This window comes from Peromyscus leucopus, chromosome 6 (genome assembly GCF_004664715.2).
Source record: "Peromyscus leucopus breed LL Stock chromosome 6, UCI_PerLeu_2.1, whole genome shotgun sequence".
NCBI lineage: Eukaryota > Metazoa > Chordata > Mammalia > Rodentia > Cricetidae > Peromyscus > Peromyscus leucopus.
The window spans coordinates 50,531,372-50,556,515 of record NC_051068.1 but is presented as its reverse complement, the minus strand read 5'-3'; the positions used below and the strand labels follow the sequence as shown (position 1 = coordinate 50,556,515).

The window sequence follows — 25,144 nt, the reverse complement described above, 5'->3', positions numbered from 1 at the left end:
TGATTTAAATATAGGAAAAAGAAAGCAATTAACCTGAAATGTATAGCAATGAAAGAAAGATTATTTCAATGACAAAAAGAGGAATATAATCAAACACACAAAAGTGATTATTTGAAAATTTGAGCAAACACATTAAGTTAAAACATATGCTAATAAATATATAATTTCAACAATGTTCCTTAACCAATAAACACTGATATCAACAATATAAAACATTTATTTTGAATTATTTTTATTAACTTTTCATATGTGTCATTCTGTTTTGCTCTTATTCATTCTTCTGCCTCTGTTCCCGCTCATCTTCCCTGATCCCCATGTTTTTTAATCATTTGAAAATTTTATATCTGTCTGTAACTGTTTTGATCAAGTTCACTCTCAATTCCCTTCCCTCCCCTTCTTTCTCTATCACCTCCAACTTTCCCCTCTATTTTTAAAACATAATGAGTCTGCTTAATGCAGCCAGCATTTACATTGTTGTAGGACAGTCCACAGAATCACAGAAAACCTCTCAGGGATATCATCCCTGAAGAAAATTAACTCTTCCACTGAAGCCATGTACTATCAATAGCTGTAATTAGCACATTAAATATGGTTTGTGAGTTTTCAATTAGGCTTACAATAAAAAAAAGCACAGGCTCATGTATGTATACATACCTTCTAAATGCTCCACATTACTGTAGATATATAATGAAAGTACTAGATACTCATATAGATGATTAATTATACATTTGAAAAGACAAAATAACACATATTTCTCATGTATTCTGTAAAACGTCAATACCAAGTAGATAAAAGACATGTAATTAAAGTAGAGTTTAATCAATTTAGAAGAAAATATGAGTATAATTTCTGACATGTTAGAGGAATAATGTCTCAAACAGAACATATTGGACACAATTACAGATGAATGTAAATTGGATTAAAATGAAATTAAACATTTTGCCAATCAAAAAATATCTTAATTGTTAAAAGTAGAAAGCGAGCAACATACTGGGAAATGATAGTTTCAATTTATGTAATCATAAATGGTTAGTACTGAATTTACAATGCCTACTGTAAATCTATAGAAAAAAAGAAAATGTTTGGAAACCTATGGAAAACTTTGGAAAACGTGTGACAAACATTACTAAAAGAAAAACCTCTACATACTCAAACACTTCACAAGATCTCAACCTAAGCAGAAATCAAGTAAATTAAAGTTAAACATTGGTGAGACACATTTCGTGTAAACCCTTGCTAAAAATTAAGCCTGGTCATTGAGAACAGTTCCAAAAATTAACAATAGGAACATTTAGGGCATGGAGGTGAAGGAAGGAGGGAGATGGGAAGCAGAGAATAAAAGTAATGTGGAAAGAGATTAAAGAAGGATCGAACATGGAGCGTAAATCAGTTTAGAGGGTGTGTATGAAGGCCATAAAACAAGTAGACTATGAGCAATGCCAATTAGTTGTTGCATACATTGGAATGTAGTAGACAAGGCAGAATGTCAACACTGTGAATAAGAGGAACACTGTTGTTTAGGTTGGAGCAGACATCTGCGGTTTTGTGGCTGATACAACTGAAGAACTCTGCAGAAGATGGATGCAACTAGGAGCTTTTTATCCATTTTCTAGAAACCACAATGCCGATGGCTATGCGGTAAGTGACACTTGTTCCTCATGTTTTTAAACAAGCACAACTGCATTTTTGAGCAATGTTCTTTCATTAGTATAAATATGGTAAGATAAAAAGTATGCAACATATTTTATAAATAAATGCTTGAAATCTACTTCTTAAACGTCAATGTATTTTATGTCTAAAAGTGGACAAATGAGAAAAATCACAAAACAAAATGTATTGATACCATATTTTTGTCTTGGATTTTGATAGTGAAAATTTTGGTTTATAACAAAATATAACATTATATGCAAGATCCTTGCTCTTTGTTTTTATAAAAGGAAGTCCAAAGTTCAAGACCCTTATAACTGAGCCCAAAATTATTTTGTAATGATTATTAAGAGTGCAACAAGCATGTCAGCAAAGACAATACTAACTATTAAAGCATACTTCTGAACTGGTAGGAACAGAATCATAAGAAAATTCACATATTCTCATCTGAAATATGCATGCTGTGGGCTATCATGAACACATTTTTAAAAAGAGAACCATAGCATCCATTTAAATCTTCAAGTCGGTTAAGAACATGCTGATCAAGATAGTTTCAGTGTTCACATGTTGCTCTCATACAAAATCTTACTTCCATTTGGGAAGTGTCAACTGCACAGTTCAGGTTGTAAAGAAACTTCAGAGAACAAAGTCAAAATGGGCACAAAGGAGAGTTTGGGGAATCCATGTCCATAGGAAAGCTTTGTACAAGCAATTCTGTATACATCTGAGTTTTCTAAAATGCAAATGGCATGACAGAACGAATATGGTAATGATTAATTAGAAAAATGAATGTGAAAGACAACAAAGTGACCATGAGATAGTGGAGTGGTGAGACTCTTGGATCCACTGGTCAGGTCTGGGCTTCATGAAGCTGACAGAGGGTGGCAATTGGACATGGAGCACCAAACAGCAGCTGGGTTCTAGCAGTCTCTGCCAGGTCAATGGGAAAGATGTTAAGGTGAACAGGACCCCTGGGTAGCCTTGAATCTCCAGAATAGAGTCAGACACAGCAATGCCACTATTATGTGGTTGGGATTAGTTAAACAGGAAGGATGATTTTGCTGTAATTTTAAAGGGAAAACTCAGTAAATTCTGTGACCCCTTAGCAAAATGTATGAACAAACTTTATCACTGTGGTCCTTCTTGGTACAGACAGGCAGTTATTTCATATGTAGAGGATCTTTTGGTCTCAGGAGGAGTGTTGAACTTCAAAACTGAAGTTTGCTAACTGGCCAGAAAACTTTGTTGCTTGTAGTTCTGGATCTGTAGATTGTTACTGTCATTTCTGAAGTCCATGGCTATGAACAGGACAGAATCCATTAGTACATTTCAGGCCTGTGCTTGAATGTGCTACGTACATCCTATTTGTCAAAGTATACCATGTAGCTGAGCACAAATTCCAGTATAGGCATGCTGTTAGAATTGAAATAAACCACCTATTATTTGACTAAGGTTTTGAGAACATGAAAAATTAAAATCATCAAAAAATTAGTAGTTTGAAATTTGGTCATTTTTTGCATATTGAAAGTGTATATTTAAGTGAGAAATGTGTACTTAAAAATACAATTTGATTAAAATACAACTGAGGATACAAACCCTGAATCATCCAGTCATAAAGAGTTTATCCTAGGGATGTATTCAATTTTTCATAGAGGAGCACAATTTCAAACAATTTGCTTTAAACGCAATAATCAAAATGGTTCCACTTTAAATGTTTATTTACATTTTCTTTTCTCATTTTAATTTCCTTTGATATCGTACAGGAGCAGGATCCTGCATTTTTTGGACAAGACTCTCTTTTGGTAAAGACATCAAGGCACTACTTAACCATCCGCTACACCTTACTTCCTTTCCTCTACACTCTGTTCTATAAAGCCCATGTGAATGGAGAGACAGTTGCAAGACCATTTCTTCATGAGTGAGTATTGGGAATTAATAGTGAGAATTACGATTTCAGGGGTTAGAAAGCTGTCTCAGAGGGTTAGAATCTTGATTCTGCAAACAAGAGGAATAGAGTTCTAATTCCCAGTACTCATTCAAAAATTTGACATAGCTGCCTTTGATTGTAACTACAATATTAGGGGGCGCAGAGAGAGGTGGGTCCCAGGAACTCGCTGGTCTGCCACCACGCAGGCCAACCTAGCCAATTCCTGGTTCAGGAGGATGCCCTGATCCAGGCAATATGGTGAAGAACAAATAGAATAAGACAAATTTCTTTGATCTCTACATGTGAAAATGGGCATGTGCGTTTGCAATTTCACATACATGCACCACACACACATATATTGCACACATGTGCAAACACCTACATGCCATACTTATGCACAACATGACACATCTACACACATACCAAAAAACATAACATACATGCACACCACCTACACACATACATAAACACAGAGAAATAACAGTAAAAAGTATATTCAGAAATATAAGAAAACACTAATGGAAAAAATCAAGATGCAAATTGGATCTATGATTACTATTTTTTTCTACTTGTATAGAAACTTTTCTGAATATATATATATATATATATATACATATATATGTATAAAATGATTGTGATAAATATAAACAGGTTAGAAAATATAAAGCTACAAATGAGATAATTTAGCAGAACTTATAAAAGAAACTACATAAAAAAATACATCAGGGATGCCAGAAAGATTTAGCTTAAAAATTACTGAAAATGTAACAATCATGTATTATAAAATCACCTAAATATAGATAGCGTGGTATAATCATAAAAATGTACATCGTCTACATGCTTATATGATATGAACAAACAAGGTATTTCTTAGGGAATGACCTAACATTCCTTATAAACGCACATTACATTTTTGTTGAAAAATACTGAAAGTATATTATGAAGTAATTCTAGAAATTTATAGACCTGCTTTACAAGAAAATAATAAACAAAAATGGTTTGTTAGCTATTAAAAGTAGCCATATATCTATGGTAGACTTCTTAGGGGTTTTGAGTATGAAACTGACTCATGCCTACCATTCTTCTTTCCCTTTTACTCCCCTTCATTCCTCTTTGCCTGTATTCCTTATTGTATATTGTATGAACTACGTTAGAATTATTGCTTAAGAATGACATAGTAAACAAATATTTAAAGTAATGATTCTCAGTTAAGAGCTTATCTAAAGAAAATGAGATATTTTGCCTTGTGTGTTTTATAATATCTTAAATATTATCATTGTTCTTAGATTTTATGAAGACCCAAACAGCTGGATTGAGGACACCCAATTTCTATGGGGCCCTGCTCTACTTATCACTCCTGTTTTGAGACAGGTAGGCTTTACACATGTATTATATTTATTGCTTAAAGACAATTTTGCATAACAAAATTTGTTTACACTTATGATGACCCTGGATACCACTTACTTCTCAACGAACTATTTCAAGCTCACAAGCTCTCACTGAAATTTAAAATGCCAAAATATTTTAAAACTCACAAAGGTATTTGATATGTGTAGATTACAAAATATATAATAAATAACTTAGCAAGGGCGTCTGTATAGTCAGTTTTATATTGAAAAGTTTATATTTATTGCATTACCTCAAAGTTTATCAGAATGTTAAATAGCTTACACTTAGGGAGACATAAACATAGCAATTTTGCTAAGATGTGAGTAAAATAGTCATGTAAAACTGCTGACCTTAAGAATATGTAAAACAAAAAAGTGGACTGAGATTATGTGTCTTCTGTTTCTAAACTCTAGTGTCCATGTAGTTTATGTAGAAATGAACAATTTACATGAAAATAATCATGTGGCTTATAGCAGCACAAGTGTGTACATGAATTATAATTGTCACCTACATAATATCCCCTTTGCCACTACAGTGTGTATTTTACACATAAAACTAAGAATTCAGAACTACTGGAGTGTATGAACAGAAAAGTATTTTTTTCTCTTGAAAATAGAAAAATCTAACATAATTCTTAGGAAGATTCTTTCTTCATTTGAGTTTCAAAAATGTGCAAAATATTTTGTGTATATTTACTATATTTTGTATATTTACACCGATTTTCTTTATCTTAGGGAGCAGAATCTGTGAGTGCATACATTCCTGATGCTACCTGGTATGATTATGAAACAGTAAGTAACATACATGTATATAAGGCCAGAAGTACTTTTCCACATAACAGTGCATCTGCATCTGTGTTTGGGAGTTCTGAGATTATTATAAGAAATATTTCTCAACTGGAGAACTGTGTAAAAATTGATGTACAATTATTTTCCATTACACAAAAGCCAGATTTTTAATATAAAGCCATATTTTTATTAAGATAATATATTTTTGTTCTTAAATGGAATTAAAAGAGTATTTTAGAAAAGAATCGAAATTTATTTAATTCCTGTCTTCTAGTTTACATCTGCCTTCTTGCCAGAAGAATTGAGATAGGTTTATGTGTTTTTAAATAAAAAAAAATCATTGAAAATGTTTTTTCAAAGTCAACTAGAAAAGCCCAAATAATAACATTCACAAATTCATATATACAATTCTTTTTTTTTTTTTTTTGGAAGTGGATGTTACTAAAGCATCTTCATATTCAGATATATTATTTTTTAAAGTGACTATGTTTTGCATATTCATTTGGCTGAACAAAACATTTGTTTGAAACAATATTTGAAAAGACTTTCTAAAGGCCAGCAGACTTTATTTGGTGTGTGTCATTTTTCTGTTATTTACTTCTTTATTATTTTAATTATGTTTATGGAGCAACATGACAACCTAATGCAAGCATGCAACGTGTAACAAACAAATATGTGAACACTTGCCTCTCAAGCATTTTACATAATGCTTTGATTGAAACATTATAAATGTACATAAATATGAGTTCAGTGTAATGTTTCATTGCATTTGTCTATTCTACATTGGTCAAATCAGCTTAATATAATTTTCACCCCCTTATCATTACCTGTTGTGTACTGCCTCTAGCTCGCCCTTTAACAACTGTTGTTGCTCATTATAACTCGTGTTGTTTCATTATAACTCAAGTATAATGAAAAACATTGTAAAATGGTCCTTGGATGGCAGTTACACTACTCTGGTGTAGAAAAAGAGTACTCATTTATTACTTCGTTAATCAAATTGTGTCTTGGTATCTGTTACAAAACTCCCTTCTATTTTTCCTTGTGTAAGGTAGCATAAAAGTTCCTCCCAAATCTACTGACAGATTTGGTTTACTATCAAATTATGTTACTTTGGAAAGTATACAAGGACAGTGGCAGGAATGTTTCAAAATGATACACTCTTATGTTTAAGGTTGCACTATTCTGAGAGTAATATATCAAATCAAACTCCACGTCCATTAGCTGAAGAATGTACAAAGAAAATGTGGTTTACATGCAACATACTATTACTCACACGTAAAAATAGTGAAATCCTGTCTACTGCCAAACAATGGATCAGGACTAGAGGGTGTTCTATTGAATGACAGAGCCACACTAAAGACAAATACCATGCATTCTCTATAAAATGTAGACATATGTCTGAATGAAGAATCATTAATTATTAGAAGCATGATAACTAAAAAAAAGTACAAAATGTGGGTATAATTGTTAATTTTCGTAGAAAGGAAATATTTCTCTATCCTATTTTATATTTCAGAAGAAAATGAACTTATTTTCATATGCATTGAAAACTGAATGAAAATTATTTTCTCCCCATGATTATAAACAAATACATGGTTAAGTAGATAAAATGTATAACTTACAAACATTATGAAGCAAGTTTAAAACATGCATTAACAATAAAAGCAATTTTTTTTCTTTAACTATAGGGTGAAAAAAAGCCATGGAGAAAACAAAGGATTGATATGTACCTTCCAGCAGATAAGATAGGATTACATCTTAGAGGAGGCTATATCATCCCAATCCAGGAACCCAATGTAACCACAACAGAAAGGTAAAATGAAGGGCCATTGCATAGTCATATAGGCTCCTTATGCTTTATTTGTTGTATGTAGTATGTCTGGTATCCTAGACTACAAACTTCATGCATGTCCAGAATCACATTTTTATAAATTTATAACTCAAATATAACACTGCCTGGCCTCTATTTTCTGCAAATATTTATTGATGAAACATGAGTGAGTACATCAGTTTATGTTAGCCTTTAAATACTTTGGTTTTCTGGAGTTTATTATGTTTACAAGTGTTTCATGAAAGTTTTCTCAAAGATCAGTCATCACCCAGATCTTCCTGAACAACAGAATCAAACTTTGGCTAATGTGTGTAACATATTCTGTGTAGAACAGTTGCTAGGACCCTATAGCATCAGCAGCGTTATCTTATGGTGATACAGCAAGAAGATATGTAGTAATTGACCTCATGATTCATTTTCATTCTAACTGACCTCACTTTTGAAATTATTGTACATTTCAATGTTTTAATTTTAAAGTTTAAAAATAACACTATTTTAGTTAGGGTTACTGTTACTATGATGAAAAATCATGACCAAAAGCAAGTTGAAGAGGAATGGGTTTATTTGGATCACACTTACACATTATAGTTCATCACTGAAGGTACTCAGGACAGGAACTCAAGCAGGGATGGAACCTGGAGGCAGGAGCTAATGCATAGGGCATGGAGGGGAGCTGCTTATTGGTTTGCTCTCCATGGCTTTGCTCAGTTTGCTTTCTCACAGAGCTCAGGACCACCAGGCCAGGGACAGCACCATGCATAATAACTAGGCCTTGTCACATAAATAATGAATTAAGAAAATGCTCTACAGTCTTGCCTACAGCAGGATCATATGGAGGCATTTTCTCAATTGTGGCTCCTTCCTTTCAGATGACTCTAGCCTGTGTCAAGTTGACATAAACTTATCCAGTACAGCCACATTTTCATTTGCGTAGGATAATTAACACATTTCAATTTAAGGTTATATTGGTTGAAATGAACACTCTTATTTACTTTAAAATTTTACACACACACACACACACACACACACACACACACATATATACACATGCTTGCTTGTCTGTATGTGTACAATATGTGTGTGGTGCACACAGAGACCTGAAGAGGTTGTAGTTTTCCTGATAACGAAATTACAGACAGTTGTGATTCCCCTGGATGGTGTTACTGGTGACCAAACAGAGGTCCTCATAAATAGCACGAGTGTTTTTAACACTGAGCAATGTCTCCAGCACCCTAAATTAAACATTCTTCAAACACATTTAATTTTTTTGTTTCAATTGAAATGTTACATTGTTTAAATTTTGCAGATGTCATATCCTTCAACAATTAAATATCATCATACTTATACATTTATTATGTTTTTGTTTGTTTACATGTATGTGAATTATCTTTTAACTCATAATAGTACATTTATATTGAATTTATGAATGCAAAAATATATAGATATCAGTGTTCATTTGTTAATACACAACTAAAACTTCTTAACTGTAAATGTATTTGTTATAAGTTATAATTTGATTGCAAATTTATTTTAATTCTATACAAACCTCATTTTCCATGGTAGCCGTAAGAATCCTCTAGGCCTTATTGTTGCATTAGACGAAAATCACACAGCAAAAGGAGACTTCTTCTGGGATGACGGTGAAACTAAAAGTAAGTCTCAACGCCCTCTGTTCTGATTACTTGGTAACTTAGCTTTATTCAAAGAGATTGCATTCATAATGATATTTTTATGTTTCTTTATGCAATTTGACATCACTATTTGACTTGTTTATATGATTAACATATCAGCTTCGTGAACTGATGCATTGTAGAACCTCTTTGACAAATGTATGTGATTTTTAAGTTACATTCATACTTTTAATTTAATATAACTTGTCATATTTTCAATGTAGGAATTGCATCATGTTTTTGAGTATTTTGGATAATTAATTGTAATTTTTAAACATGAAATGTTATTAATGAAAATAAAAATGAAACCAATAATTTCAGATGTAGTTAATGTCGGTGTCAAATTATTTAATGTAAAAAAAATTTTCCTTTCTATTATTTAGAATGCTTAATTTATATTTTGAGAATTTAGTACAAACAGGAATAAACTAAATAATTAATAAAACAACCACAAGCCATTTTATTATATAATGTTAATCATATCTATTAATTTCATGTTTTTATATTTAATTGATCCTTTAAAATTTTACTGAAATTATTTTAATTTATTTATTTTAATATGTGGCACTTAGATAATAACCATTTTATGTGTGTCTACAAATATTATCATATAGTTTCCAATTGAACTCATTACTTTTCAAATCTCATTAAATTTTATTTTCTTCAAATTTGGCTAGTACTAATTTTCAGTTTCCTTATAATAGTGCCTTGGGAATGTTTTAGTATATGTGTGATACAGACATCATTGTTTTCTTACATTTCCCTCGTTAAATGTCAGTTTATTTATAGGCTAAATTAGTTTTTAGTGTCTCTCTACATTCATTCCCTTTTCCAGAATAATGAAAAATAATAAATATAGAAATGTGAAATAGAATAGTTCTATATCATGTCTTCATAAAAAATCACGTAATTTCATAGCAAAAATGTAAGATACAAATATCACTTGAAATAGTAATTTATAACAACATATCATTCTTTATAACCTTTCCTGTTGTTTTAGTAGTGGAGACCGTGTCCTATATATCCCAGACTGGGTGACTTTCTCACTCTCCTTTCTCTACCTCTGCCTCTCCAACTGGGATTACAAGCTCCAGCCAATACATCTGAGTAGAATAAGATTTGTTTCTTCTGAATTTCTAGACTCTTTTATTACTCATGAAGAAAAAAAACTAAATTAGATAACATATTTCACAAGGAAATGAGATAACAAAAATTTAATATCTTATTATTATTTGAAATACATATACCCATATGTGATGTTAATTTAATTACTTAAAAATGGTATTATAACTGCATCATAATTGCAGCATGTCTCCTTTTTTTCTATCTCAAATCAGGGCTGACCATTTGATGCAGGATAACCAGGTTGAGCCTCTTCCCTGTGGAAGGCTTTCTCCCACTCTCAGCAATCATCAGTTGACTGTAGTTCATTTTGTAGGGTTGAGTTCTCAGGAGCATTCCCTGACATACATGATATTTTTAAACTGTGATCCCCACACATTGATTCCCTTCAGCCCACCTTGTAGCTGCCCAAGCAATTTCCTTCTAAACTTCTTGCCCTTTTTTCTTTTTAGTGTAAGTCTTAACCTGAGTCTAGTTACTAGAAATGTCAAAGTATTAGAACTGTCTACAGCACTTCATTATTATGATTTTAAAGTAACTATTATATAAATGTAAAGTAAGAAAAGAAAATTTCTTTCACTTTGATTGAATAACTGTTTATTTTTCAATTTCAGATACCATAGAAAATCGAAACTATATATTGTACGACTTTTCAGTTTCCAGTGTAAGACATTATTTTGGAAAATATATGTGTTTCTTAATGTCTATTTTATAATTTACTATAGGCTACTTCTGTGGAGTGCTTAAATTTCTCTCCAGTTTTCAATTAATTCAGTTAAAATAAATTGTTGAATTAATTGTTAAATCGAAATTATTAGATAATGAACAAACAAAACCTTTTTATTAACTGTATTAAATTATATTTATAATGAAGCTATGCATTGATTATTTGTTCTTCCTTAAGTCTATTTTAACATAGCTTGGAAATAATTTCTATATATTCAATATGTTTTGGTATGTCAATCACAGTGATAATTCATATATATTTGGTGATAAAAATGAAAAGTATGTGCACATTTAATTTTTTAAATACCTAATGAATTTTTTCACAGAAGTTATATTTCTTTATTCTTTCTAACAATTCTGAGTTATCACTTATCAATATAAAGGCTAGAATAAGAGATATTACATATTATTGGCCTCATATGTGAAGTCATCATTAATTCTAAAAATAAAGTTTTATGACATATACAAACAAAATCAATTATATGCACAGTGGTAACTGGTGGGATGGAAGGGTGGATGCCTCAACCATTTCCTTTTTTCATATTCTATCCATTAGTGGGGTTAATATCAAAGGACTTAACAGCTAACATTGCATACCATTCTTCCTCAGAATGAACTGATTGCTACTTGCACACATTCGGCATATTCAGAAGGAACTGCTCTCTCATTTAAAACAATCAAAGTCTTTGGGCTGACAGACACAGTCACAGAAGTCACAGTAGGAGAAACTGCTCAGGAGATGAACGCTCATTCTGGCTTCACTTTTGATGTGTCCAATAAGGTAAACTGGTTTCTTTAAAATGTCTGTTATGTTTTTTACATCTTTCATACTCAAGTTGGAGTTCTAGATATCAAGTCATATGCCTTTCCCCGCCCCCTTGCGTTTCTGTTCTTCAAAAAATATTTCAAAATATTAAATAATTCTGAAAACCTACGGGGTGTGCTGTATTTTGACATACTTTTAAATTTACCCCTCATCAAGTTAAAGAATTAATCATTCCTTTTTTCCATAGGTTCTCTCAATTACAGATCTCACCTTTAATCTTGGAAAAAACTTTATAGTTAGGTGGAATCAAGTTTTCTCAGACAATGAGAGATTCGGTTGTTATCCAGATGCAGGCATCGCGACGAAGGATGTGTGCGAACAGAGAGGCTGCTTATGGCAAGAGGTAATAGCAGTTTTCTTGTGGACAAATATATGGTTTTCATGTAAGCACATTAGTGGGAAACTTACACATGCATATTAAATTCAACGGCATATAAATTACATTCATTTATGAATCGTTTGGTATTTGAAATTTGCACGTTTATATATCAATCAAATTTTAAATGAATTCATTCTTTAAAGACGTAGCTTAGCAGATGACAGATGAAGTGAACAGATACATCACTTTTCATGTGGAATGGATGATAAACTTTTCCCTTATAAAATAGCATGTCGTTGTACTTCCTCTGTGCATTGACCACAGCTGACTGGCTAAATTGGCAAGGTATTTTGTCAGTAGTAGCAAGTACTTTCAAAACAAATTTTCAACCTTTAAAAACTTGCACACATGTCACTCTGAGTTGCTCTAGTTATTTTGGCCAGTCTGAGAACAATCATGGCTGTGCACAGCAGGTGTTTCTATCTATCAGTGCTATAGGACAGAGGAATCGATGGGAAACATTCTCACCTGCGATGCTTATTATTCAGTTCTCGGCCTTACATCTCTGAGTTTTGAGAGCAGGAAGCATTTATTTATAAGACCGAGTAATTAAATTTTCGTTCTATAGGACTAAAGCCACAACACATCATCCATCAACTTCCCAGGGGGTTCCTACTTATGTGAAATAAGTCATAATTTCTGCTTCCAGGAAAATGCCCCCTTTCCTTTCTGTTTATAAAGAAGTGCATAGTATTTAGCATTAGGAATAATTAAGCACATGATAAGTAAAAAAACAAAAACAATTGCTTCTTTGTAACAACAACTCTGGAGGGGAGGAACAATTCTGAAGTCAATGCGAAGAATGTTAAGTGGTATTTGGTACTCATTTAGCATGAATCTTATTGTTTAAATGCAGTTACAATCCTAAAGATAAATAAGAACATTTTTTTTCCTCAAACACAGATAACTTCTAAACATCAAAAAGTGTTAAAATGAACTTTCACAGAGTCAGTAACACTTAAGAAAGAAATATCAACTGGTAACATGAAAAGAGTGGTTATTCACCAGCCACGTTTCACAAATAGGCCAAGCTGTGTGAAACAGAATTAGTGATGGAATAACATCAAGAATTGTGTCATAAAAACATGAAAACAAATAATTTAGATCAATCGGATAGTCCTTTCTTAGAATAATGAGTCTTAGCCTGAGGGAGGTTGCCGTTAAGATACACAAATGTCGAATCTGAACTTCTATTTTAGTATTGCCATCATTGTTGCCGTGTTGAAAAGACTGTTAGAGAGCCAATCAATTAGTTTGGTGTGGTCATATTTAAATCAATGAATGATTAGTCTCATACATATTTAAAACAAAAAAGCCAAGAATTTTTGTTTTCTCATTAGAGTGGAGAAAAAAGAAGAACAACTGTTGACTTCAGTTTGTTGGTTTGAAAAATTAGAAAAACAAGAAATGGGTTAGGAGAGATAGAGAAATCTTTGTGGTTGAGGAGCAGGCTGGGAGGAGAAGCTTCTGTCTTAGATATATTGAGGTCAATATTCCTAATAGAAGTTCAAGTACATCTGTCAAGTAGCAACACACATTTAAACGTCTTAAAGGATACTTCCTCATCACATGTCAGCATATGTGAAGTATTCAAAGCCATGTCATGGGATGAGATGACCAAGGGAGTGAACATGAACAGAAAAGGGAAGATCAGGTCAAAGGCTAAACCCCGAATCCTCATGGTTCTCCATCAGGAAAACAAAAAGTAGCAAAGGTATTAATATAGAAAATTTGTGGGCTCTTGGTAAGGAAGTTAAAATGCATCTTAAGCCAGATAAAATGATCTATCATTCAAATTACAGTTATAAATCTATGAGAAGAAGCCTTAAAATTGACATCTGGATTTGGTAGGATGAAAGTCATTAATATTATGGGCAAGTAAAATGTTGAATGGGTTTTATGGCTGCTTTAACTTAGTTAAACTAAAATGAAGTAAAAAATTGGAAATTTTAAGGTAGTAAATTTGATAAAATTTTCGTTTTTTTTTTTTTTTCCTGTAAAGAAAAAAGAAAACATGGAACTATGGGGGAAAGGTTTGTGAGGTGACAGTGTTTTTACTTTCTTTTTTAAAATTTATTTATTTATTTTTAAGACAATTTCTCTTCATTTTACATAACAACCACAGGGGTCCCTCTATTCCCTCTTCCCGCCCCCAGCCTTCCCTGCCAATGCCAACCCATCCCCCATTCTCATCTCCTCCGAGGCAAGACTCCCTGGCTGGAGAGATGGCTCAGCCATTAAAGGCTAGGCTCACAACCAAAATATAAGATCATTTTTACTTTCAAAATGGGTTAAGTACAATCAGCCAATATTATTAAGGATAACCTATATGAATGGAATATAAGCCATACAGGAGAAACTGGAGCTGAGTTAGAAATGTCTTCGATCAGAGGAGCACTGGATACACAACTAAAATGTTTCTTATTTGATATAAACCAGACAGTACATACCATGTACTGGGAAGTGACATGGTAGGTAGTTGTGATATTCTGCTCTGTGTTGTTTTCTGATTGCTCTCCTTTCCACACTCAAATAATAAGGAAAGCCGTGAAGTCATAATGTAAATAAAATCTGTGTTGGTCAGCAGTGAAGAACAAATGTTTTTGCACAGGTTTGGTGGTAGTGGTTGAACAGTGGAAAAGTCAACTAGGGTTGTAGCATTAGTACCCACTAGTTCTGTTGTGATTTTAGGAAAAGTGAGTGATAAGCATGGTGCTGTATTACCCTACTCATACACATTTGCACTGTTAAGGCATAATGCAAATTGTTTTTTCCAGGACTGTGAATATATATCGAGAATATAAAATGAGACTGATAACAAGGGTGTATGGATTAATGTCAATTAAAAACGAGGGAATTTAGTGATGGAGAAATATGTCGGCTTGATAAGGAAGGAGTCAAAGATAAAAAGTGAAAAACAAGACAGCATTGGATGGTGTGGTTAACCCAGCTACATTCAGACTGTGCATAATTTATGATGTTTATTCTGATAAGAAAGCAAATATAAAATTTTTCTTTACAAGACAGTACTGAAATGAATCACTGATATTATCAGGAAGCATAGATCTTTCCTAGAACTTGAGGTCCATTAGAGATTGCTCCAAGTCCACCAAGTGGTCAGCAGTCTTTGCATTTCTACTTAATCTGACATTAATTTTTCTGAGCCCCAAATGTCCAAATTGATCTGATGTCATTTGAAAACATCATGTCTATAAACTACACAGAATTACTACTTTCAAAGTCACAGCATCTTATTTAATTCTCTAACGTAGAGATTTATTGCCACATGGTAAATTTGTTTTAAAACAAACTTTTTTTTAAATCATGTATTTTAAGTTTCGGCATTTAGAAATTTTTTGGAAAACTCACATTACTTATTTTTCTGTTGAATACTTATCATATAGGTACTTAAGCTGTTTTTATTAATTATTTTGCTCAGTTTATTATTTTTTTTAGTTTTATATGGATGGCCATTTTGCATGTACGTATGTCTAAACCACATGTGTTCAGTACATGTGAAGGTCAAAACAGGATGTCCCGTGGCATAGGACTGAAATTTCAAAAGGTCGTAAGCCACCATGTTGTTACTGGGAATCAAACCCAGGCCTTCCAAAAGAGAAGTTAGGACTTTTAACTGGTTAGCCATCTCTCCACATCTCCCTAAATTACTAATACTAGAATATACACACTCTAAAAGAATGTCAATTATAATGGGAATGATGAACAAGAAGGTGATAGTGAAATTTAGGAAAATAACTCTCATAGAGTCACGTAAAGTTGACCATTGTGTAAACTGAATTTCGAATGTGAACCACAGTATTCATATTTTACAAGGATTGCTTTAAACTGATACTTTAAGCACCTAAAATCTGAGTAGCTAAAGCAAAACAGAATTTATTTTTTTTGGTAAATAGAAATCGAAGTTTGGTTTGTCAATATTTTAATACGATCAATGTGTCAGATTCTTCTACATGGTTTTGTCTTCAAAATTTATCATAGCTATTGACATTATATTGCAAACTACCCAGTACAAGAAAGAAGGGAGGAAAAGACCATCTTGATGTAATTAGTTTGTTTCAAATTCTTTTAAGGAGTTTTGAATGTTTCATACAATTTCTGAAAAATAGACTGAAATATGGAGAAATGTATTGCTTCTTGAGAAACTATAATCAATCAATAACTATGGAAGACTGTGAGAAAATGCTATAGTAAGCTATTTAATTCTCAATGCTGTAGTTATCAATTTTCCTTCGGGTACTATCTACTACTGTGTCAAAGAGCAGATATAAAATATCTTAATTCGGAGTTCCTGTTTTAAATCCTGATAGGAATGCCATATGCAGCTTTCAACATAAGCCATAAAAGATACTGTGTTAGTATCAGTATAAGTGGAAGAGAAGAAACTACAACTTTGTATTTTACAGTCATTTTCAGAAAGAGAAAATAGCAGCATTGTGAGGCATAAAATTACATACAGGCAAAAATTAAAGTAATGTTTGTAAAAGCAATACAGTTTATATTATTTTGCATTGAAAAACAAATATTTGATCTTTTGTCTCTAGTATTCTAACATTAGAGTCAATATGTAAATATGTGATATAATAATTTAGAACATATCTCAAATGAATAATAGATTTTTTTATTATGAGTTACACAAATTGTTACTAAGCTCAGATAACATCTTCCTGTTTGATTTTTTTAAGTTCAAGTTTACAATGCTTACACTTTCTGATGTTGAACATGTATTGCTTTTAGGTTCATACACTATCCGGTGCACCTGAATGCTACTTTCCTACAGACCACAATCCCTATTCATTAACTTCAGTTCAATATTTGTCAACGGGTATAACAGCTGAACTCCAGTGGAATCCTGTAAACGCTAGAATAAACCTTCCATCTAATCCCATCTCCACTCTCCGTGTGGAAGTAAAGTATCACAAAAATGACATGCTACAGTTCAAGGTAAGTTTCAAATAAAGTTTCTTAGGAGAAAAGGTTAAACGATTTCATATTCTACTGACTGCATTAGTTTCTGCATTTGCAATGTAGGTCTGTAAGGTAGATCTGCAGAATCAGACAACAATTCTAAGTGCTCCCATGGGACATGTTATTTAAAACATGTGCTCTCTCAGCAGTAAGAATGAATACTCCTGTGTGGTTACTGTTTCTCTGCAATAGATTTACGATGCCCATCAGAAGAGATATGAAGTTCCAGTACCATTAAACATTCCAAACACTCCTACAAGCTCTTATGCAAATAGACTCTATGATGTTGAAATCAAGGAAAATCCATTCGGCATCCAGGTTCGAAGGAGAAGCAGTGGAAGGCTTATGTAAGTGATTAAGTTATTCGCTACAAAGGAGAAAATTTTTAGTTTAAAAGAGCAATATGATAACAGTTGGAGTTTTATTAAATATTTTCCCAATTTTCATATTTTTAAACAATATACTCATAGAATCGTATAAAAACTCATTTAAAATTCTATTTATTTTATAGGAATGATTACTTTTGTTAGTAAGTATTAGATTCAGTATTATAATAATGTAAAGCAAATTCATGTTGAAATACATAGTGAGTGATAATAAGATAAACAATAAAGAGTGTGTTATGCAAATGTACTATTAAAACTGTTGAGAACATTTGTGAGATCTGGAACCTGATACATACTGAAAAAAACAAATTGAGCAAAATATGTATTGATATTATGGTGAATAAATGTATTTAAAAGATCATTTTCTTTATTTTCACCAATTGCACCAGATTAAAAGCATTTTCAGTTAAGCTCTGCAAGCCTTCTTTTAAATGATATCAGGATTCTGTCAGTTATTGGCAGTGTTGATGCAAATAAAGAACCCCTGACTGACCTGGTTTAATATGATTTTATTATAATTTTTTTTTAGTTTAAAAGATTAACAAACAAAGTTATTCATGAAGCAGGCACTTGGGTACTCTTCTTATATAGTAATTTCAAAAATGATGCAAAAGCTTTGAGGGTGCCTCTGATTTTTCATAATACAAACACCTCTCCCTTGCTGGCCTTGATTACTTTTCATCCTCCTTTCTTTCTTCTCACAAATAACAAAAGTAAAATGCGTTCCTTTAAAATACATTTCTTCCTATATTCCATGTATTATAAATGCAAAATACAATAAAAAATGGCTGACTGTAGTAGCCGGGAAGAACTTGAAGTTGAAGGATTTTTTTAAGTTAAAAAAACAAAAGCAATGATTACCCCCAAAGGATAGATCACATTTAATTTTAGAATATAAATTAAGGAAACAATATAATTTTTAAAAGTTTTATTTTTAAGACAACATTGAACTAAAGATGAATACATATACTATAGTCTCATCTTATATTTCCATACAATGTTACATAAAACAGTTTACTTGTAAAATCATTAACTTAGTCAAGAAAAAATATATATTACAGTAATTACATATATTCATTTGAGGCCTTGAGGTAATTAGGACTATGAGAAACATTATGTCTTTTAAGATCACAAAGAAAGAATTGACATTATTTGCAATATGATTTTGTGTTTGCATACAGAAAAAGTATTTGTTTAAAGTCAACAAAAATAACTACAGCTATTACTTTTTATTTTGCACATATTTAGAGTAATAGGCTTGTTTCCTTTTATTTTCAGCTGGGATTCTCGCCTGCCTGGATTTGCCTTCAATGACCAATTCATTCAGATATCTACTCGTCTGCCATCACAATATGTATATGGTTTCGGGGAAGTAGAACATACAGCATTCAATAGAGATATGAACTGGCATACTTGGGGGATGTTCACAAGAGATCAACCTCCTGGTGTAGGTACCCATATGTGGCTGCCTTATGAGGAAGCTAAAATAATGATGGGGATCTAGTTCACTTCTTTGCAGGCTGATAGCACAAGATTGAAACAATGCAAAGAGTGCTAGAGATTCACAGAGATGATGCAGTTGTTTTCTAAAAAAGATAAACATTATCAGAAATCACTGAAAAAAGTAGAGAAAATACAATTTGTTGGGTATTTAAAAAAACATATTGAACAATTTCTTTTAATTTTACTTCATGTTTTTATCTTTTAATTTTTGGAAATGTATTTTTAATTTGGGTATCTTTTTTTTTGAATCCACCAAGTCCAATTATTGGTTCCCATATACACATGGGCAGTGGATCATCTAGTGGAGCATGGGGAAGCCACTAGTAACTGTTTGTAAAGAGTGATTCTCTCTTCCTAGTCATCATTAATGGTAGCTAACTCTCAGCTGAGGGTGGGACACTCTGGCTCTCCTCCCTAATCTGTATGGAGATCCGTTGCAGACAAATGAAGGAACTGTGAGTTTATGTGTACAGCAGTTATGTCCACAAGACAGCATTTCACAGAATTCTCCATTACTGGCTCTTACATATTTTGTGCCTTGTCTTCTGAAATGTGACCTGAGCCTTGAAAGTTGATTTAGAGATATAGATGTCCTATTTGTGACTGAGTAGCCATAGTTGCTTAGTTTAATCATTTTGAACAGTGATACATTTTTTTTATGACTAAGAATGGTAGCAGCTCAAATCTGTGGAAATAAACATGACTCTCAAAAGCAATTTGACAGCATGCTCATTCAGAAAAGCAACATCCGTAGGTTCTCTGCTAGAGCCTATGGCTTCCCTAGTACTGGTTTTTGACTGTGTTTATAGTATTAGGCCTGAAACCCTCATCTGCCCTTGAGGGCAGATCTCAAGTCCAATCTGGACAGCAGGTGGTTACTTCCATATACTATCTCACCACTATTGTCAAATTGTGAATCTTGCCAGGTGAGTCAATATTATAACATGTAGGCTCCAGCACTGGACAAGACCACTGATGTCTATCTGCAGAAACCTGCATAGCACCTTGCAGCATTTATGAAAGCTAACCAGTTTCTTAACCTTTCCAGTTACATTAAACAAAACATACTTATTCAGTATTCTTCGAAATAACTGCTTATAAATATTAAATTTCACTGTTCATGTTACATATAATAGTGATTTGATACTATCCCCCCATACCCACAGAGCTAAAATTATACATTTTATTTGGTCAAACTACTGCTTATATTCATAACAAATATTTGTATGTGTTTTGATACTTTACAGTTCTGTTTTGAAAACAGAACAAATTTCCTTAATACTTAATTCAATGAACAATAAGTAATATTATAATAATTCCAAATATATCATTAACAAATGTTATATTTATTATATTAATAAATGTTTCAAACACTAGCTCACCTTTAGTTTTACTTGTAATTGCTGCTTAAATTATACATTTAGGGACAAACAAATTAATATTGCATTCATTTTTGTGGCGATACGCACAATCCATTGCTATCTTTACTGTATTGAAATTGTATCAGAATCTATTTGAAAGAAGGCTATATCAAAATTATTTCTGAAAACTCAATCCACATTTGAATAATTTACTAAAGTTCAAGTTTAGAGCCACAAATTACATGTTATGCATATGTAAGTTTGTATCCTTATAAATTCTTTCTTCTTGACAGGTTGATTACTTACACCACTATGATTTTTTCCAGGATGTTTTATTTTAGGGAGAATGTGAGACACCTAACTTTTTGAAAGAAACATAACTACTCGAACACCAGGGTTGTTTGCCAGTTATTGCTGCATATTTTCATATTCATTTGCACCCTCTAAGGAAGTATTAGTTCAAACAAAAGAAGTAATAACTTTAGACGAAGTACATTTGTTTCATTCAAGCAGTGTAACTTCGTAATCAGGAATACGTTAATTTCCAAGATCAATTGTAATGAACTTAAGCAATGTTGATGTAGTTTGTGCTTTAGTTTTACTAAATATACATTTTTTTATATGTTTCAGTATAAACTTAATTCCTATGGATTCCATCCCTATTACATGGCTTTGGAAGATGAGGGCAATGCTCATGGAGTTCTGTTACTAAACAGCAATGGAATGGGTAAGCCTATTATTTGTTAAATTTCTCACATTAAATGGGTAAATGCGATTCAATAGCAAATAGATGTCTCACATATAGATAAAAATTAAATCTTATTTTGAATTTTCAGATGTTACTTTCCAACCGACTCCCGCTCTAACATACCGCATAATTGGAGGGATCTTGGATTTTTACATGTTTTTAGGACCAACCCCAGAAGTTGCAACAAAGCAATACCATGAAGTATGATTAAATATTCATTTAAAAACTATAAAATTTTATTTATAATTTAAAATACTTCTTTTATCTCACATATAATATTTTTAAAGGTAATTGGCTATCCAGTCATGCCACCGTACTGGGCTCTAGGATTTCAGCTATGTCGTTATGGATACAGAAATACTTCAGAGATTGAGCAACTGTACAACGATATGGTGGATAAAAAGATCCCCTATGTATGTATACCAATAAACTAGATGCTGTAAGGACAGAAGGAAATGCTTCAACACTATATTCTTTAGGAGTAAGATTTGGAAATAACGCTCATATTTTGGTGGTATCTTAATAATTGGATGAGGGATTTTTATATATCTTTGTCAGATACATAAGCAAGGAGCTAAAATATTCCACCATTGCCTACTTTCCCCCTTTAGTAAGACCCTGAACTGTTCTAAGCAAACCTCTTCACGTTTTTTTTTTCCTCTTATAAGTTGTGGCTTGCATATTCTGTGTTCTCTTTATGTTTGAGTAATCTATAGTATCACTGGTATTGTGACAAGTTGGAAGGAATTCGACATTCAACTGCCTGACTTGAGCCTTAAAATATGTAATTGGAGTACATAAAGCTAAACAGAAGGCTTTCAGAATAAGTTTTTTCCACAATGCTTAGAAATCAGTTTGTTTTTATCAATAAAAAGAATTCTAGTACCACATAAACACTGCAGTATATAATTCCTCTATGTAAGTCCTCATTTTACATCATGAACCTCACTATATGACATTGACATTGATTCTATATCAGAATCTAATAGTGCTGCATTATTATCAGAAAATTATTTACATACATTGAAAATACAGAAGTATGCAAGCTGATATTTGAAACTGAGGTTTTCCAATATTATCCTAGTATGACAGCTACAGTTTTTCCAAAAACTAGAATAATCAAGGACAATGTTGATTAAGAGAAAATGGTTGGAAAATTAGTTGCTTAAGACTAATTTGAAATTTTTATGGTAAAATTCAAATTTGATGGCTTAAATAAATTCCAACTTTTTAAATATAAACCATACATCCTTTAAGGTATTTCAAAAATTTATCTGACTTATTTGAGAATTTTTTTTATAATAACTGATGGAATTATAAATAATTTCTCCTTTTTGTCACTGGTAAAATTATCTTAAATTATTTTGATGTGATTTATGGTTAAAATGAGTTCAAAAGTATTTCTTTGTGTATGCATTGGAATTTCAGTTTATAACTGACCATATTACCATAATTTCATAGCATTAAAAGTTTTTTTGTTTCTGTTTCCCATGGAAACCGATATTGCAATATTGCTGACTTAGAATGTTTACTTCTCAAATTAAATTGTTGAACTATTGACCAAACCAATCACCTGTATAAAATTGTTTTTAGAGTACTTTCCATTCTTTATCACCTATTTTCTCTTCTTTGACCCAGATTTTGCTATATAGGTGAAGCTAGACACAACCTCTATGATGCCGTTACCAAGTTGTCTCTATTATCTATTTTAGGATGTTCAGTATACAGACATTAATTACATGGAAAGGCAACTAGACTTCACAATTGGTGAACGATTCACGACTCTTCCTCAGTTTGTTGACCGAATAAGAAATGAAGGAATGAAATATATTATTATCTTGGTCAGTATTTATTTTTGCATGAATTATATTATTTACTTATATTTACTCTTCTAAAATGAATGTATGAAAGCTTTTCAAAATGAAAAGTATACCACTGGGCTTCAGAGCCCGGAGATGGCTCAGTAGTTAAGAGAATTTCCTCTTTTTAAGAAGACCTGAGTTTTGATCGCAGTACCCATGTTGGACAGTTTTAAATTCTCCTCCGATCTATTGATTTTTCCCACCAACATTTTATTTTGTTTACTCATGCTCTTACCATCTACCTTAAACTAAGTTATGTGTGTAAAGAAGCATGTCAAGGGACAGTTATTAAAGGCAAGTTGTGCTCGAGTTACCACTCAAGTTACAAATTGGCTTTGATTTCCAAGAGTGATAGTAGATATTTTTGTCCCTGAGTAATTTTCAGGTGTTCGTTTGAAACAACAACAACCACAAAACATTCAATAAACTTGCTTGAGTTCCAGACAGATGTTTTTGAGCATTTCTTAGAATATAGCTGTGGCATTGATGTCTGGTCATTTTTCCAAATGGGAGCTGAAGGATACCATAGTGCTAAAAGAGAAAGTGACAGTGTCTCTGAATGGATACCCAACAAGCTTTAGATTGGCTCAATATGTATTTTTTTTTCATTTTGTTTTATTTTTATGTTTTAATTTTAGGATCCAGCAATATCAGGAAATGAAACAAAGCCTTACCCTGCCTTTGATCGAGGAATACAGAAAGATGTCTTTGTCAAATGGCCTAACACAAATGATATCTGTTGGGCAAAGGTACCTAATATTTTAAATTTAATAATTTTGAAAATGTTAGGTATTTTATTTCATTAAATATTCTAAAAGCGTGTTTGGTATGATAGAAAAAATATAGATTTAATAACTAAGATATTATATGTAGCATCTGATCTAAGTATGAATTATTAGGCATAAATAAGGGATTCACACAAATCCTAAAATAAATTTTTATCACTAAATGGTTTTTTATTAAACTTTTAGATATATTTTATGTTTAATAATAAAACTTCCAATAATGGAGTGGCTGCTCAGGATGCTCTGCTGTGACAAATGCTTAGTATGAGCAAAATGCTTTTCGGTCTTGCTGTTGTTTTGCTTTGAGAACTGAACTTATATGATGAAAGTGAAGAAGGAAACTCATTCACTGGATGTTACAAAGCAGTGATATGGAGATTCAGTGAATTATGGCACTATCAAGGATTAAGCAGGTAGAGGGAATTGAAAGATGGAAAACTCAGAATGACTTCTACAGTGATATGAGACATTCCTTGGTGTCTTAGGGGCATGTCAAGACCCAGCAGGACTAGTCCCAAGGGTGCAGAGTAAAGGGCTGTCAGTGTAAAGGGCTTTGGAACTCACTGCCAGTGGGAAGGAGGGAAGTCAGAGCTTAGCCAGACCAGGAACCTTTTTATGTGTAACTGTGTTTGTGATAGAGCTAAGTCAAAGTGCCTCTTTTTGCAGCCTCTGGGCTTCATGGCCTGTGATGGGGTTGGTTGTTTCCTGGGAATTCTACAAATAACAACTTCCTGGAACCCTGGACCTGTTTTAGGTCCCTGGACTTGGAAGATTTCTTTCATATTTAAGAAAAATATTCCCAAACATCCAATAATGACATTCCAAATAGATTAATTTTACAAATTGCTATGTTGGTGACATAATTTGCTATTTACGTTTTTGGGTTTTTTTCTAATTTAATGATTTAGGGTTGTGGTTTTAACATTGTCACAGGATCAGAGTGTTGACATTAATTATGAAAATAATGGAGTTCAAGCACAGTCTAAACATTAGTTAATTATATTGCATCTGTGGCGGTTAAAGGGAAGGTAAATAAAGGAAATAGACTAATTTTTATCATTCTTTTTCTCTAAGTCTAAATATATTGTAAAGTGAAATGGATAAGATATAACTATAAGGATTAGAGGGCCAGGGATCTCAAAGTTAGACTATGTCTCTAGTAACATATTCCTAATTTTTATAGCATTCATTCCTTATTCATTTTG

At 32.4% G+C, this 25,144-nt stretch overlaps 1 protein-coding gene across 1 annotated transcript in view; it reads left to right on the top strand.

Moving 5' to 3' along the window:
- Positions 1-25,144, top strand: part of Si (sucrase-isomaltase) — a 74,775-nt gene that overhangs the window by 26,943 nt on the left and 22,688 nt on the right. The window contains exons 17-33 of the mRNA XM_028867202.2: positions 1,522-1,638; positions 3,411-3,565; positions 4,861-4,945; positions 5,698-5,754; positions 7,443-7,567; positions 9,149-9,237; positions 10,992-11,041; positions 11,714-11,884; positions 12,117-12,272; positions 17,064-17,270; positions 17,487-17,641; positions 18,959-19,127; positions 21,175-21,271; positions 21,381-21,493; positions 21,580-21,705; positions 23,005-23,133; positions 23,793-23,903. Of these exons, the coding sequence (XP_028723035.1) occupies positions 1,522-1,638; positions 3,411-3,565; positions 4,861-4,945; positions 5,698-5,754; positions 7,443-7,567; positions 9,149-9,237; positions 10,992-11,041; positions 11,714-11,884; positions 12,117-12,272; positions 17,064-17,270; positions 17,487-17,641; positions 18,959-19,127; positions 21,175-21,271; positions 21,381-21,493; positions 21,580-21,705; positions 23,005-23,133; positions 23,793-23,903 (2,112 nt within the window). The remainder of the gene's footprint in view (positions 1-1,521; positions 1,639-3,410; positions 3,566-4,860; positions 4,946-5,697; positions 5,755-7,442; positions 7,568-9,148; positions 9,238-10,991; positions 11,042-11,713; positions 11,885-12,116; positions 12,273-17,063; positions 17,271-17,486; positions 17,642-18,958; positions 19,128-21,174; positions 21,272-21,380; positions 21,494-21,579; positions 21,706-23,004; positions 23,134-23,792; positions 23,904-25,144) is intronic.